Source organism: Phascolarctos cinereus, unplaced genomic scaffold (genome assembly GCF_003287225.1).
Source record: "Phascolarctos cinereus isolate Bilbo 61053 unplaced genomic scaffold, phaCin_HiC Scaffold_3;HRSCAF=262, whole genome shotgun sequence".
Classification (NCBI taxonomy): Eukaryota; Metazoa; Chordata; class Mammalia; order Diprotodontia; family Phascolarctidae; genus Phascolarctos; species Phascolarctos cinereus.
In genome coordinates this window covers 106,011,816-106,030,219 of record NW_027555736.1, presented here as the reverse complement: position 1 = coordinate 106,030,219, position 18,404 = coordinate 106,011,816, and the positions used below count along the sequence as shown (strand labels likewise).

Below are 18,404 nucleotides of genomic sequence, written 5' to 3'. Positions count from 1 at the left end.
AGTGTTTTATACAATTTGATTTACTCTTGTGCCTGCTGTGTGCTAGGCACTGTGCTAAGTACTAAGGATCCAAAAAAACCAAAACACAGTCTCTGCCCTCAAGGAGCTCACACTCTAAGAGGGAAGACGACAAATAGACAAATACGTACAAACAAGCGATATAAAAGACAGGAAATAAACAGAGAAAGGCATTAAGAGAGGTTGGGAAAGACTTCCTACAGAAGGTGGGATCTGAAGGAAGCCAGTTGGTGGAGATGAGGAGGGAGAGTATTCCAGGAATATAGGACAGCCAGAGAAAATGCTTGGAGTGAAGAGATGGAGTGTCTTGTTCTGGAACAGCAAGGAGGGTAGTGTCATTGAATCAACATTATCTTCATTTTACAAATAAGGAAATGAGGCTGACATAGATTAAGTGACTTATTCAGGTTCACACAGTAAATGTCAGGTAGGATTCAAACTTAGGTTTCCCTGATTTCAAATGCACATCAGTCAGATTCATTTTATAACAAAAAATGTGTCTCTGAAACTTTCATATTTCATAGACTTTTGTTGTTGTTGTTGTTGTTTTAATTTTTGGTTAGGCAATTGGGGTTAACTGATTTGCCCAGGGTTACACAGCTACTAAGTGTCAAGTATCTAGTCTGAGACCAGATTTGAACTCAGGTCCTCCTGACTCCAGGGCCGGTGCTCTATATCCACTTCACCACCTAGCTGCCCAGACATTTTTGAAAAAATGAGTAACCAATAAAATAATTCAAAGTCCTCATATAGTCTGATCTAGCAAGATAAAGTAACTATTTATGAAAAAGAGTTATTGATAATAAATTTACAAAATTATATTTTATATGTTCTCTAATTTTTAAAATATTTTTCTTGCAAATAAAAAGTAGACCTATTTATTAGTCACCTGGATGATCTATTGGACCACCTTACATTTTATTTTAAAGATTTAGATATTTTGAAATATAGATGGGAAGAATACTCATTTACGACGGATAAATTCATAATACATTTGTTCTTACTCCATCTGTTCTAGAATAGTGAATAGACTTGTCTAATACTAAATTAGTATTTGAATTTGAAAATGTTGTTATATTTTAACTATAACCAAATAAAGAGTTCTCTGGTTTATTAAAAAATGCCACAAATCATTAACAATTGCAACATCTTATTTTTGTGAAAGGGGATTTTATTTCTGTAACTAAGGGACAAAATATTGATCCCAATCACTAGTTGAAAAAGCATTATGAATAACAATGTTATCAACTGTATCCCTGAGAACTTTTGCACCAAAATAGGACCATAGAACCACACTAAAACATTTTATTACATTATTAATATGAAAATAACCAAGGATTTTATAGGCACATGAATGTGTTATATATGCTGTTATTTTTCTTGTGTGTTTAAGATGTTATAATTTTTTTTAATAAAATGAGCTAAAAATTAATTATATAAACTGTTTTATGAAATGTTTGAGTGATGAATTAGGCATTCAATTTTTTAAAAAATAGAAAAAATAACAATTTAAAAATCAGCAATTAAAGACCAAAATGGAAATCCTGAAGATCAAAAATAGAGATTAATAAAATTGAAAAAAAAAAACCTTGACCTAACAAATAAAACTAGGAACTGGTTTTTATGAAATAAAACCCCAAAAATATCAAAGGAACTAATGAAAAGGAATGCAGGGAAAGGTGACCTAGCCATCCTAGATCTTTTATAAAGCAGCGGTCATCAAAACTACTTGGCACTGGCTAAGAAATAGAGTGGTGGATCAGTGGAATAGGTTAAGTATGGAAGACATAGTAGCCAATGACTATAGTAATCTAGTATTTGATAAACCCAAAGACCCCAACTTCTGGGATAAGAACTTACTCTTTGACAAAAACTGCTGGAAAACCTGGAAAAGAGTATGGTAGAAACTAGGCATAGATCAAATTCTCACACCATATACCAAAATAAAGTCAAAATGGGTTCATGATTTAGATATAAAGGTTGATACCATAAGCAAACTGGGAGAGCAAGGAATAGTTTACCTATCAGATTTATGGAGAACAGAAGAATTCATGACCAAACAGGAGATAGAGAACATTACAAAATGCAAAATGGATAACTTTGATTACATTAAATTGAAAAGTTTTTGCACAAACAAAGCCAGTGTGACCAAGATTAGAAGGAAAGTAGAAAATTGGGGAAAAAATTTTTATAACCAGTCTCTCTGATAAGGGCCTCATTTCTAAAATATATAGAGAATTAAGTCAAATTTATAAGAATACAAGTCATTCCCCAGTTGATAAGTGGTCAAAGGATATGAACAGGTAGTTCTCAGATGAAGAAATTAAAGCCATCTATAGTCATATGAAAAAATGCTCTAAATCACTATTGATTAGAGAAATGCAAATCAAAACAACTCTGAGGTACCACATCACACTTATCAGATTGGCCAACATGATAAAATAGGAAAATGATAAATGTTGGAGAAGATGTAGGAAAATTGGAACACTAATGCATTGTTGGTGGAGTTGTGAAATGATCCAACTAGTTTGGAGAGCAATTTGGAATTATGCCCAAAGGGCTATAAAAATGTGCATACCTTTTGACCCAGCAATACCACTTCTAGGGCTATATCCAAGACAGATCATACAAATGGGAAAAGGACCCACATGTACAAAAATATTTATAGCAGCTCTTTTTGTGGTGGCAAAGAATTGGAAATTGAGAGGATGTCCATCAAGTGGGGAATGGCTGAACAGGTTGTGGTATATGAATGTAATGGAATAGTATTGTGCTATAAGAAATGAACAGGCAGACTTCAGAAAAACCTGGAAAGACTTGTAATGTCTGATGCTGAGTGAAGTGAGCAGAACCAGGAGAACATCGTACACAGTAACAGCCACGTTGTGCGATGACTAACTTTGATAGACTTAACTCTTCTCAGCAATACAAGTATCTAAAACATCTCCAAAGGCCTCATGATGGAAAATGCTATCCACATATGAAGAAAGAACTATGGAGTTTGAATGCAGATTGAAGCATACTATTTACTATTTTTTTCTTTTGTTGTTTTGTTTCCTCTTTCTGGTGGTTCCCCCTATTGGTTCTAATTCTTACTTACAACATCACTAATGTGAAAACATGTTTAATAGGAATGTATATGTATAGCCTATATCAGATTGCATGCCATCTTGGAGAGGGAAGTGGGGAAGGAGAGGGAGAAAAATTTAAAATTCAAAAGCCTATGGAAGTGATTGTTGATAATTCAAAATAAAGTACTTAATTAAAAAGAAAACAAAAACCAAAAAAAATAGATAAACCATTGGGTAATTTGATTTAAAAAAAAGAAAGAAGGGAACCTAAATACCAGTATCAAAAATTAGAAGGGTGAATGAAGATAAAATGAAAGCAATTGTTGGAGCTATAATGCCCAATCCTATGCCAATAAATCTGACAATCTAACTGAAATGGATGAATATTTACAAAGGTTTAAATTGCCCAAATTAACAGAAGAGGAAATAGAATGCTTAAATAACCCTATCCTATAAAAAGAAATTGAACAAGCCATAAATGATCTCCCCAAGAAAAAATCTCTAGTACCAGATAGATTTACAAGTGAATTCTGTCATAGGGGCACCCAGGTGGTGCAGTGGATAGAGCACCAGCCCTGGAGTCAGGAAGACCTGAGTTCAAATATGACCTCAGACACGTAACACTTACTAGTTGTGTGACCTTGGGCAAGTCATTTAACCCCATTGCCTAGTCAAAAAAAAAGTGAATTCTGTCAAATATTTAAAGAACAATTAATTCCCAATAGTATATAAACATTTGGAAGAATATGTAAAGAAGGAGTCCTACCAAATTCCTTCTGTGATACAAAAACACAGCTTTGACACCTAAACCAGGAAGAGCAAAGCCAGAAAGAAACCTAGGCCAATTTCCCTACTGAATAGTGATGCAAAAATTTTAAATAAAATACTAGCAAGGAGATTACAGCAATACATCACAAAGATCATACACTATTACTATGGCGGTATTTAAACCAAGAATGCAGGACTCATTCAATATTTGGAATACTAGAAGTATAATTGATAACAAAAAGCAACAATCATATAATTACCTCAATAGAAGCCAAGAAACCCCCCAAAACTTTTACCAAAATACAACACTCATTCCTATTAAAAACACTAGAAACCACAGGAATAAATGAAGCTTTTCGTAAAATGATTAAGTATCTAAAACCAAGAGCAACCATTATCTCTAAAAGGGATAAACTTGAAGCCTTCTCAACAAGATCAGGGATGAAGCAAGGATGTCCATTACTATTCAATATAGAATAACTAGAAATGCTAGCTGTAGCAATAAGACAATAAATTGAAGGAATAAAAATAGGCAATGAAGAAACAAAACTATCATTATTTGCAGGTATGTTGGCATACTTAGAGAATCCCAGAGAAGCAACTAAAAGACTTGTTGAAAAAATGAACAACTTCAGCAAAGTTGCAGGATAAAAAATAAACCCGCATAAATCATCAGCATTGCTAAGTATTACCAACAAAACCAAGCTGAAAGACTTAGAACAAGAAATTCAATTTAAAATAACTGTAAAGAATGTAAAATAGTTGGCAGTCTGCATTCAAGACAAACCCAGGTACTGTATGAAAGCAAACACAAAATACTTTTCACACAAATAAAGGCAGATCTAAACAACTAGAGAAATAGTAATTGTTTATAGGCAGGCTAAGCCAATACAATAAAAACAACAGTTCTACCAGAATTAAACAAGAAATCAATCAACTACCCAAGAATTATTTTATGGAGTTAGAAAAAAGAACAAAAGGTCAAGAATGTCAAAGGAATCAATGGGAAAAAATGTGAAGGAAGGTACCAGATTTCAAACTATATTACAAAATGATAATCATCAAAATAATCTGGTACTAGCTAAGAAATAGAATGGTCTGTCAGTGCAATAGGTTAGGTACATAATACACAGTAGTAAATGAACATAGTAATGTAGAGTTTGATAAACCCAAAGATCCAAGCTTTGGCACAGTAACTTATTGAAAAAAAATTGCTGAGAAAACTGGAAAGCAGTTTGGCAGAAACTAAGCATAGACCAACATCTCACACCATATACCAGTGTAAAGTCGAGATGGATGCCAGATTTAGACATAGAGGGTGATATCATAAGCAAATTAGAAGATTATGGAAATTTTTACCTGTCATATCTATGGATAAAGGAAGAATATATGACCAAACAAGAGATAGAGAGGACCACAGGAGGTAAAATGGATAATTAAATTTTTAAAGAAGTTTTGTAGAAGCAAAACCAGGGTAACCAAGATTAGAAGGAGAGGAAACTGAGGGAGGAGAATTTACATTGTTTCTCTGATAAAAGCCTAATTTCTCAAATATATGGTGAACTGAGTCAAATTTACAAAAAATAAGAGCTCTTGCCCAATTGATAAATGGTTAAAGGCTATAAATGGGCAATTTTCAGAAGAAGAAATCAAAAGCTATCTATAGTTGTATGAAGAAATGCTCTAAATCACTACTGATTAAAGAAATGCAAATTAAAACACCTCCAAGGTACTACCTTACACTTATCAGATTGGCTAACATGACAGAAAAGAATGACAAGTGCTAGAGGGGATGTGCTAAACACTAATGCACTGTTGATGAACTTGTGAATTGGTCCAAACATTCTGGAGAACAATTTACTATGTGCATACCCTTTGACACAGCAACACCACTACTAGGTTTGTGTCCCAAGGAGATAAAGAAAGAGGGAAAGGACCTACATGTACAAGGATATTTATAGCAGCTCTTTTTGTGGTGGCAAAGAATTGGAAATTGAGGGAATATCCATCAATTAAAGAATGGCTGAACAAGTTGTAGTACATTATTGTGATGGAATACTATTGTGCTATAAGAAATGATAAGCAGCATGATTAGGATGATTTAAAGAAAAAACCTAGTAAGGTTATATGAACTGATGCAAAGTGAAGTGAGCAGAACCACAAGAACATGTACATAGTAACAGCAATACCATAACAATGATCAATTGAAAAGATTGATCTGCTCTGAAAAATACAATGATCTAAGACAATTCCAAAGGACTCATGATGAAAAAGCTGTCCATATTTGGAGAGAAAACTTATGAGCTCTAAGTATAGATTGAAACATAATTTTTTATTTCTTGCTTTTTTATCATCATGGCTGGTATTGAAATATACTTTGCATGATTTCACATGTGTAATTGATATCATTGCTTGCCTTCTCAATGGGGAAAAAAGGGAGAGAATCTAAAACTCAATATTTTTTTAAAAGAATGTCAAAAGTAAATAAATATCTTTTTTTAAAAAATGTTTCAATGGACATGACACTTTTAAAAGGGGGGCATCACTACATAAAATTTTGAAACCACTGACAATACTGATGCTCATTGTAAATTGGTGCAATGACATGCCTTTGTTATTTTTATGTAACTTACTTGGGTTTAAAATAATGATCCGTATTGCATCTTTCAATATTCCATATAGTTACAAACTTTGTATTGGATAGACACAGTTGGCGCCAGTTCATGGGGTTAAATGTCATCTGGCTTACTTCCATACCTGGTTGTGATCTTCTACACAAAATGACTTTTGTCTCCCAATTCCTTAAAAGAATAAAAAAAATCATTATGAAATAACAATAACAATTATTATAGCTAACATTTATATAGTGCTTACTAGTGCCTTACTATAGTACTTCTGTGCCTTACTATAGTGCTTACTGCGCTAAGCACTTTACAATTATTACATTATTTGATCCTTACAACAACCCTAAGAGGTAGTTGCTAATATTTTTTTCTTTTTACAGATAAAAAAACTGAGGCTAACGGAAGTTAAGTGTCTTATCCAGGGTGACATAGCTAATAAGTCTCCAAGGCTGGATTTGAATTCAGATCTTTCTTACTCCATATCCAGTGCTCTAACACTGCACCACCTAGCAAAACATAATTATACTGAAATGTCATAAAAGTATTGTTTAATTATGTGTATATATGACATTGCTGATTACATGATATTAATAAGCTTACAAATATTTTAATGTGATACCCAATTTTACTTTACATGTAAACCACAATAATATATTTTAATGCCTTAGATAATGCCAGAGTAATCCATACCTATTAATTTTCATTATTAGAATCTGAATAATACTTGTAATCCAAATAGGTAATTCAGCAGACCAGAGACTGAGACCAAAATGTCATAGTAAAAAGACTGATTTACTGACATAATTATGCTTCTTTTTAAATGTCTGTTTAAGTACTGCATATATATGTGTGAAAAGAAAAGCAGCATGGAACTGTTAATAGGCCAACCTTGGTGTCATGAATACTGTATCAATGCAGAAAATAGGTCTAGATAGGTCTAGATTTTTTTTTAAAGGGCACATGGGGGCAGCTTGGTGGTACAGTGGATAGAGCACCAGCCTTGGAGTCAGGAGGACCTAAGTTCATATCCAGCCTCAGACACTTGACACTTACTAGCTGTGTGATCCTAGGCAAGTCACTTAACCCCATTGCCTAGCACCCCCCAAAAAAAAATCCAAAAAGGGCATATGACTGAATACCCATTGTGACAAGGTACTAGTGATGCCTAATGATCTTTCATTCTCCAGAATTTTTGTCATAGATTTATTCATTATTTTGTCAATAAATATTTATTGAATACTTACAAAGTACAAGTTTCTATCGGTGATAAAGATGTATAAACCAATCTTCCTGCAGTATTGTATTGGCACTTCCAATCTAGTAATGCTTGTTCCTTAGTAATTGTGTTAACTGCTTTCTTTGCTCCTGTTCACATGCTATTGAATGGACTTCAGAGTCATAGGAGTAACAAGATGATAGACTAGATATGTTCTCCAATCCTTATGACTTTTCAAACCTCTCCAAAAGAAATATTATGCACCAAAGATAAAACAACTTCAGCTATTTCCATGGTCTAGGATACCAAGGACCCAAAAGAAGGTTAGAAAACAAACAAACCCTGAAATGCAGGAACTGGTGCTCACTGATCCTGAGCTGACTCAACATCCTTCCCCAGTTCCCACATTACTAGCAGCAAGGCTGCACTAGCAGACCTAAGGACAAGACACAGGTTTATATCAAAACCCACTCCTATACCCAGGTCCCCACTCTCCCTCTTTCCTTGTAGTAGAGACCGCAGCTTCAGGCTGAGGAAATTTCCTCCTGCCTCAACAATCAGCTTAGTCAAAGCCTTTCAGGAATAAAAGCCTGCTGAGGGCTGCAACCTGAAAGCATGAGTGCTGCAAATCTCTGAACTGCCAATAGCTCTGAACTACTAATGTGCTTTGAATTGCCGCTCCCAGGCCAGCAAACAATGGAATGGTCAGACAGGTCACTAGGATGACACGTAGGGAGCTGTGTGGCAGTCCACCATGACAGAAGGAAGAGCGCAATATTCAACTGGGGCCAGTTCTGACAACCCAAAAGTCAGCTGGAGCAGAGACCTGGTGAGCCATAAATTGTCCAGTGTGGGAGAAGGCTGAGTCACTTGGTCTTACAAATTTGTGTTATTTAATCTTAACTGGGCCCTTTCTGTAGCAACATAAACATTTTTCCCTTCTCCACCATCAATTTGTTATTTTATTCTCCATGGAGTAGAAGTGTTTAAAAAGTTCTCATCTCTCCTCCAGCTTCTCAAGTCACCCATTCCCTCTACCTGTAAGCTTAGGACTTCACCTCATATTTCACAGAAAAAATGAAGCCATTCACTAATGGTTTCCCTTTCTCTTTTTTTCTTTATCTCACATCATTCAGAATCTTCCCCACTATCTCCTTCACTCCAGTCTAAACCCTTCTATATGTACCCTCAATCCCATCACCTTTCAATTTCTCCAGTTGATTGTACCCACTGTCATTCCCACTCTGTCTTATCTTCAAGATCTTCCTATCTCTTGGCTCCCCCTACCTAAAAGCCTCCCATGTTTCCTCTGTCTTTAAACAAAACAAAACACAACACAACACATAACTCACTTGTTCCTACCATTCTCACTAGCTACCTCCCTTTATCTTAACTCCCTTTGGTGGCTAAACTGCTTTATAAAGTCATTTGCATTCAGTATGTCCCCTTCCTCTCCTCTCATACTTTTCTAAACACAGCAACTAAAGCTTGCCTCTCCAGAGTTGCTAGTGATCTCTTATTTGACAAGCCTAATGATCTTTTCTCAGTCCTCAACCTTATTGGCTTCTCTGCAACATTTGACCTTCTCTCTCCCCAGACACTGTCTCATCTCTGGGTTTGGAGAACACTCTTCTTTCCTGGTTCTCCTGTCTGTCTCCTCAGCTACCTTTGCTTCATCAATGTCACACCCACAGATACAGGCATTCCTCAAAGCTCCATCCTGAGTCCTATTCTCTCTCCATACTATCTGTTTATTTCATTTCATCAGTCCCTATAGATTCAAGTCAACAAACATTTATTAAATGACTATTCTGTGCCAGGCACCATACTAAATACTGGGGATACAAGGAAAAGTGAAAACAATTCCTTCTTTCCAGTAGTTTATAGTTGAATGGGTGTGGGAAGACAACATGCAAACAGCAAAGTACAAACAAAATATACACAGGATAATTCAGAGATAATTTCAGAGGGAAAGAATTAATATTAAGGAAGACTGGGGAAGGCTTCTTGCAGAAGATTGAGATTTTATTTGAGGCTTGAAGGAAGCCAGGGCAGCCCAGAGGTGGAGATGAGGGTGGTTCAGTTATCCTCTTTATGCAGTTGATTCCCAGATTTGTACACCCAACTTCACTGTCTTCTGTGCTCCAGTCTCATCAGCCACCTTTTGACATCTTGAACTGGATATGCCATAGGCATCTTTAACTCAATATGAACAAAACACAACTCATATATTTGATTCCCTGCCCCCTCTTACAAGCTTCTGTATTACAAATGAGAGCACTACTGCCTTCCTGATAATGGCACCCAAGTTTACAACCTTGGCATCATCCTCAACTCCTCTAACTTGTTTAGCCCATATTTCCATTCTATTGCCAAATCTGATTGTTTTATTTCCACAATCTTTTGTATGTCCCCTCTGCTCACACAGGCACAATCATAGTTCAAACTCTCATCACTTCTTGCCTAGATTGTGGCAATGGCCTTTTAATTGGTCTCCCTGCTTCTAGTCTCTCTTAACTCTAATCCACCCTTCACTCAGCTGCTGTTTTTAAAGTGTAAGTTTGACCACCATGTAACACACACACACACACACACACACACACACACACACACACACACACACACACATGCTCAGTGAGCTTCAGTGTTTGCCTATTACCTCCAGAATAAAACATAAATTGCTTTGTTTGGCACTTAAAGGTCATAACTTGACTTCTTCCTACCATTCCAATCTTCTTTCATGTCACTTCCTCTTTGACTCTATGATATGCTTGTAGCTCCTCCAGTAGAAACTTGATCCCTGTACACACACATACACACACACACACACACACACACACACACACACACACACACACACGCACACACACCCCCCTCATCCTAAATGTTCTGGACTCTATTTTCCACCTCTTAAGTTTTTGTGGCTTCAAATTCTACCTTCTACGATAGGCCTTTCTAAGAGCCTGAACTGCCTTCCTTGCAGATGACTTCCATTTACCCTGTATATATCTTTTGTGTAACCAGTTTACATTTCTCTTCCACTAGAATGCAAGCTCCTTGAGGACAGGGACCTTTTTTTTGTTTGAATCTTCAAGACTAGGCAGAACACCTGATACATAGTAATTGCTTAAACCTTGTAAACTAACTGGATAATATTGTTGGACCATTGCTATTATAGAAAACAATGAAAGAATTTTGGATTTTCAGATCTGCTTCTGTTTGTGTATGTTTGTGTATATGTATGTATCTATATCTATAAATCTGTATCTTCAATCTATCCTCTAGACTTTAAGCTCTTTGGAGTAAGATATGTCATGTATTATTTCCAGAGTTTAACGTATTATATTGTACTTAATGACTTAATGTTTGTTAATAATTATGATATTAGTCCCAAATTTAAAATACAAACTTTGGTATTCTCCTCATGCTTTGTAATAGTTCTGCTGTCTCCCATGTTCCTTTCAATGACAACATATTAAATTAAATATTCAAAAAACACCTATCTAAAAACTTTGTCCTTTAAGGGGTCCATGTATTTGGCTGTTTAAAACCTAGATTATCATGTTCTCTGAAGATAGTTTAAATTCTTATGAATAATTAAGTTTTATATCTCTCCTTTATCAAGTTAGGAAATATATTTCTTAAACCACCATGAAAAGCATTGCTACTATTTATTTTCTCCAAGTAAAACAAAAATATGCTAGATAATGAAACTTACCATAGTGTTACTTCATGTTCTGGAATTGCAGAGTAACTAGCCAGGTATATTCCAGAGTAACTAAATTCAAGTAAGGTGTAGTCCAGTTGAGCATTCCCTAATGCAGAAAATCAGATCCATGTTAGGTATGTCTTCAGTTCAAGCATTCTATAGAGTTCATTTCCCTTTTTCTAATTTTAATTGTAATTTTCTTTTCCCATATCAAATACTCTCATATCATGTTTTACTTGCATTTTTCCCCTTTCTCAGAAATAACTTGGAGTAAAAATGTTAGAAGTTATTTTTTAAAAATAGACACCAGTGATAAAATAAAAGAAATATTATTACCTTCTCTTATTTCTCTGTGGAGAACTAATTCTTATAAAATATATTTCCCAGGATGATTTCAAATGGCAAATACTTCTTTTCACCAATTTGGAACACTATTCATAAAAAATCACTGGTAAATTTCTTCTAATGATCTTGAATTTACATTTGCTTTATTTAAACAGCTACATAACTTACTTCCTTTGGCACCTTCAGATAAGGGTTATAAACCCCACAAGTCCTCTCAGGTCATATTTAGTCTTCAGTTTAGTTTCCTAATAACTACAGGACATGAACAAAATGGTTAAGAGACAGCATGGAATAGTTGCACGTGGAGTCCACTTTTGACACTTATTAGCTGCGCGAATGTGGGGAAATCACTAAAACTCTGGATTCTTAGTTTCCTCACATGTAACATGAGGTAGTGGTAGTGAAGGGTGTTGGATTAGAAAGCTTCTAAGGTTCCTTTTAGGTCAAATATAGGATGTCTATTTATGCCTCTACCTGTAAAAATACCTGACTTTATTAAAAAATTTTATATCAGTAATACCCTGAAATGTCATAGGATGGAAATAATTATCAACGTCTGTGTCTCTATATATCATTCATTCTCAGGATTTTTGTGGTTTACACTCACTGTCTTTTTGTGTCTGTATACATAGATCTATATGTGTCTATATATATCTTGGTCTCTTCTCATCATCCCCTCACTATACATATATGTATCTGTCTCTGTCTCTCTTTTCCACTCTCTCACTACAATCTCAGAGAAAAACATATAGGTATATATGTTTATAATGTGTATAGACTATGTCTATATACATTTACATATTAGATATATTTTAAATTTGCCTATTGAATCATTTATTAACACATCAAATTTTAATATAAAAATTAAAAATAGCTTTCTAAACTTAATGTAGAAGTTGTAGAATTAAGAAAAGACCATTAGACTTGTCAAATAAGAGATCACTAACAACTCTAGAGAGAGAAGCTTTGGTTGCAGTGTTTAGAAAAGTATGAGAGGAGAGGAAGGGGGCATACTGAATGTAAATGACTTTATAAAGCAGTTTAGCTACCAAGAGGAGTTAAGATAAAGGGAGATAGCTAGAGAGAATGGGAGGATCAAGTAAGGTATGTGTTTTGTTTTGCTTTGTTTAAAGACAGAGGAAACATGGGTGGCTTTTAGGTAGAGTGGGAATGACTGTGGATGCAATTAACTGGAGAAATTGGGAGGTGATGGCATTGAGGGGACATATAGAAGGGTATAGACTGGAGTGAAGGAGATAGTGGGGAAGATTCTGAATGATGTGAGATAAAGAAGAAAAGAGAAAGGGAAACTATAAGTGAAACTATAAGACTTTTTCTTAAGTTAGTAACCATTTAGCATAGCAAGAAAGGTGGCACCATTGAACTGTGGGTCCAGGAAGATAGCCATTTCAGTTAAAGGAGAAAAAAAACCTCTCTGTCTGTCTGTCTTTGTCTCTCTCTCTCTCTCTCTCTCTCTCTCTCTCTCTCTCTCTCTCTCTCTCTCTCTCTCTCTCTCTCTCTCTCTCTCTCTCTCTCTCTCTGTTTCCTGCAGCCTGTAAATGTAAAGCAGGAAAAATTTAGGCCCCACTGCTGCCGTTTGGTAACTAGCCATCACACTACTATGAAAAACCCTATAAAGCTTGGAGAAAACACGGACTCTTCCTCTGCAGTACAGAAATGAAGCCAATTGGGTCAAGTATTCTGGGGCTCTTTTCTTTTAGATCTTTGAGTGTTGTTCCCTCCTACTGTATTCCTGGGTAGGGGCAGGAGGGAGTCTTTGGGAGTCTCTTGTGTTCTGCAGGTTGTCAAGTTGTCCCTGTCTTGGACACAGGAAATGCCAAAGAGAGTTGACTCTGAGGATCAGTGTTACAAGGTTAATGATGAAGGTTGATGGCACCTTCGGACCCATTTTCACTTTTCTTTTTCTCACATTTTTCACATTTTCTTTTAGGAAGGGTCTGTGTTAGAGGCCCAGGGACCATAAATCATCAATAAGAAGAAAAGTTCCCAGTAGTGCTTTAAGTTTTTTACCCCTCTCTAACTGAGGATAACCTATCCTATAGGATCACAGATCTGAAGCTGGAAGGGATCTCAGAAAGGCGCCTTCTCTTCATATTACAGATGAGGAAAAATGCCTAGGGGTAAATAACTTCTTACAAGTTACACAAGTTGGAAGAACCAGAGGCTGGGTTTGAATCCAAGTCCTCTGACTTCAGAACCAGAGGTTTTTTTCCCCACTATACCATACCTGCCTCAAAGAGGGTTAATCAAATTTTGTAATACAAATTTACTCCTAAAATTTTCATATTTGGTGGATATTTTGATATCTCAACACAATAAAGTTTTCGTAAAGCAAGGTCCTCAGATTCTTACTCTGATCTAGAGTATTTTATGAAAAGCTAAAGTTTTAAACAATAAATTTAAAGCATATTTTAGATGATTTTTCCCAATTAAAAAAGTCTGCCTTATCAATGAAATAGAAGACCTACATATTAACAACACAAATCCTCCATAGAACTAATTCTTTTTGTATTTTAAAGACCTAGAAATTTCCAAATATAAACAGATGAGGAGACCATTTGCCATGGACAAGTATGATAAATTTAGTTTTACTCTATCTGAAGAAAATAACTGAGTTATTTTGTGGTAGTATGCTGAAACAAGTCTTTGAACCTGAAAATCATATGTTTTGACTTCAGGTGAATAAACAATTATCTAGTTTTTCAAACAAAGTGATACAAATTTTACTACTAGTTCATAACATATTATTTGTGTCAAATGGATTTTTGCTATTTTAAAGACAAATCTCAATCTTGATTAGTGGTTGAAAAAGACTTATGAGCTCTCAAATGCTTGGAAAAGTGTCTTGCTATATTGCCAAATTATATATAGTTGGTTCATTTAAAGATGAGTATAGTATAAGGTATGTCATAACTTAAGAATATGTTGTGTTCCAAGTTTCTTTATAAGCCAATTGTACGGAATGAATTTTTTGCATAGAAAAAATGTCTTAAGTTATGGTTAGGTTCCCAAGCTAGGCCAACAAAACCTCCTTGTATCTCAACTTTATTAGTTAGTTAAATAGATAGATAGGTGAATATATCCATCTACATAGCTACATGCATATGCAGATATATTGTATCTTAACTATATTGTACTAATAGTAACTCCAAGACCTTTAGTCCCTGAACCACTTTGAGACTTAAGCACTTTTTTCAAAGAGAAAGAAGGCAGAAGGGCTATTTGTATGTAGAAGTCATTTTTATGCTATGTGACTTCCCCCAATTATTTCTACCAGTCATTTTGGATAGCTGCACAAATAGCAATCCAACTACATTTTCAATAAATCATAACAAAATATCACCACTTTGAAAAAGACATTCCAACTGAACATAAGACTGACTTCCCCAGTTCATTAATTGATCCAATTCCTAATGTCTGGATCTTATCTCCAAGGATATATTTCTGAAAGTTTTTAGTTCTTCAGAAAGAATAGCTTAGGTTGTTAGGTTGTTATGATACTTTTTTTTTCAACTCCAGAAAGAATAATTCTCATAGATTACCTTTTAATTTGGCCCTTTTGGTCATTGAAGGAAAGCTGTATATGTAGATGGAGGGTTTAAGCTTCCGGTCTGAAAAAGCCACCACTTCATAAGGAATATTAGTTGCCACAGCACCCACTTTTCCATTTGTACACTGTAGAACAGTCCTTTTCTTTTTTTCCATATTCACAAAAATTAAAAAATTCCCACAAGGGTAGCAAATTGTGGTGCTGTTGATAAAAGCAATATTCTTCACAGGGAATCCCTGCACCCATCTTTGGGAAAGGATACATCACCATCAATAATTACACAGACTGAACCGTTTTTAAAGAAAGAAAACAAAAGGATCATCAAAAAAATTTTAAAGTCATACCATTTCCCTCCCCTAATGATATATTTCTGATTTTTAAAAAAATCTCCTAAAGTTTTCTGCCTATTCATATTGTGTCATGAATTACAGAATTGTAAACACAAATCTTTAAAGATGGGCCTCAACAATAAATAAATTTATTATACTTAAGTAATTCCTCTCTGGCCACTACTGGGAGAAACTGAGGACTGATAGAAGGATGTGTATTTAGGGATGAAAAGAACCGGAAAACATGAGAGAAGAAAGTTTTGTTCTAATTATAAAGCATAGTGCAGCCATTCACCCTCTTTTCTAGTGTGCTTTCAATGTAGTGTGTGTGTATATATATATATATATATATATATATATATATATATATATATATATATATATATATACACATATATGTATACATTTTAAATAATGATAATGGGGAAGTTTTGTATGTTAGCAGAAGAATAATTCTTTGCTGACTTAAGTAGTATGAAAAGTTAAACATGGTACAAGTGAAACGACTTCACGGAAGGAAAGGAATGAGGAGCTTCATATGAGAATGGACTGGAGCTAGACTACACATGCAGCAATGTCTTACAGAAAGGGGACAGTATGTTTGCGGTGGGGAGCCATTTAAATGTTAAAGTTATGGATTGTGTTAATCGAGCAAGTAAGGAGCAAGTGAAAACCCGGGTAGAAAAAAAAATCAGTACTGAGCCTATTTACATGCATAACTTCAGGTAGGGGGAACAGAGTAGAGCCAAGCCCCCCAGGTAACAGTCAATCAGGGAGTGAAAGTCAGCAAAAGAGAGTAGAGATCTATAGAAGACTAAGATGAACATCTCAGATGAAAAATCAGCGATGAAAGGGTAATAATGCAGTGAAAAGGCAGAGTCATAGGGTGCAACAGAGGTCAAAGGACAAAGTAATAATTTTTTGCCGGAGAGAAAGCGTCACAAGGGATCGGAGTTCGAAAAAGGTGGGAGACAATTCAGAGCACCTCACAGACAGGGTTGCACTCAGCTTGTTGTCTGATGCCTCTTTGTCTTTGCCACTCATCGTAGCTGGAGGTGTTCAGAACAAAAGAAAACTTCAAGGAATCGTGAATCTCCTTTTACAAAAATGCAGCCACCAACCGCTTCTCCTTCACTACCAGCAGACGCGATGGGGACTGTTTTCATTAGTATCCAAGAAACAGTAACCCTGGTGCCTATATTCGTCCAGTCATTGGGGCGATCGTCACAGTAGGGGGACGGATGGAAAATCGAACATCAGGAGTCAAAGGGGAGGGCGATAATGAAGGATCAAGGAGAAGGCAGGATCACGAGGAATAATGGGCGTCCGAGAGAAGTCTGAGGCGCAGTGAATAACAGGGCTAAAAAGGCAAAGAGCAAGTATTTGAGAAAAAGCACCTCTCTCCCTGAATTCTTCGTATTGTTCGTTTCTTATGCCTAGCGGTATGCCCTTACCCAAATTGCTTCGCCATTCCCTGCTTAATGGGCACATGTTTCCAGTTACTATAAAGAACAGGAAGGGGCTTTGGAAAACCCAAACTGAGGAGGGAAATACCTGGACGTCTCAGCCAATTGACGGGGGAGACAGAGTTAAAGAGCAGAGAAGATTGAAGGTGGGGGCCAGGAAGGGGACAGAGCGGTGTGAGGTGTGAGCTCCAGGCATTAAACATCAGATTGTGAATGGGGTGAGGAGTTTGGGAAAAGCTGCGGGTAGCCCAATTTGGCTGGATCTCAACGGATGTGTTAAGAGGAACGTGGTGCGTTGAGGCAAGAGGAGTTAAAATAGTCTCTTTCAATGGGCCGATTGGGTCAAATGCACATGCGCAAACCAGTAGGGAAGGGAGGGGGAGAATCCAGAAAGGACTAAAGCGCTGAAAAGTCAATAGGGCAGTCAATCAAAACACTGCCTTGGTGCGGGGAAGAAAATATCTTCAAGCTTGCTGAGCTCCCGGCGCCTCCTGGGTTTGCTGTTAACACTCCCTCTCAGGGGCAGGAAAACGGAAGAGCTTTTCAGAACTCAAGTTATCTCACTGATAGCACACATAAGTTGTGGTCACTCTGGCCATGAATTGTCCCAGAGAAGTAGGGAAGTGGGACGAGAAACAGAGGTGATGATAAGAAAAAGATCTATTTGTAATTGTCTTTTCCTAGGAAGAATTCTTTCTCCAAATTCTCCAGGGTCACTGCTACCTTCAAAAGTCCAGCGCAAGCCCTCAGATCTCGGCTGCAGCTCCCTTCACCTCCCGCCCCCGGCTACTCCCCACTAATGTCTGCGAGTTCTTCCCGGAATCAGACAATCCCATACTGCAATTCCGATCTCCGAGATTCTCATATCCTCTCCACTCTCCCTGTCCTCTTCTTCTAGCACTTCGTGACCCCTGGTCTTGCTCTTTGACTCTCTAGATTCTTCTTCACCCCACCCCCAGTTTCTCAAATCTTTGACATTAGCATTCTACTGAGACTACAGTAGTTAGGCCCTAAGGAAGTCCTCAGGAATTTGATTGGTTAAAACGCTTGGGTGAATGGACTGTTTCTGAAAAGAACCACCCCTCCCCCCCACTTCGAGTTTGCTTATGCCTGAGCAGACGCGGCTCTTCTTTTACCCACCCATCCATCCTCCCCACCTCCCCCCCCTTTTTTGGCCCTTTCTCTTGCAGAATTGTCATTCCCACTCTCTCCCCACCTCTCAGCCAGTAATAGTACCTTTGGGCTGAAAAGTGAAGAGCTGAATTTATTCCAGTTAACGTGGCTCAA

The 18,404-nt window shown here is 36.5% G+C and overlaps 1 protein-coding gene across 1 annotated transcript in view; it reads right to left on the bottom strand.

The window, feature by feature from the left end:
* LOC110209473 (cilia- and flagella-associated protein 43-like) overlaps positions 1 to 17,195 on the bottom strand; it is a 167,245-nt gene extending 150,050 nt beyond the window's left edge. Inside the window, exons 1-4 of the mRNA XM_078151074.1 lie at positions 16,637 to 17,195; positions 15,315 to 15,568; positions 11,416 to 11,512; positions 6,491 to 6,658 (exon numbers count right to left, since the gene is read on the bottom strand). Coding sequence (XP_078007200.1) covers positions 6,491 to 6,658; positions 11,416 to 11,512; positions 15,315 to 15,568; positions 16,637 to 16,695 — 578 coding nt within the window. The 5' untranslated portion in view covers positions 16,696 to 17,195. The remainder of the gene's footprint in view (positions 1 to 6,490; positions 6,659 to 11,415; positions 11,513 to 15,314; positions 15,569 to 16,636) is intronic.
* Positions 17,196 to 18,404: the final 1,209 nt, after the last annotated feature.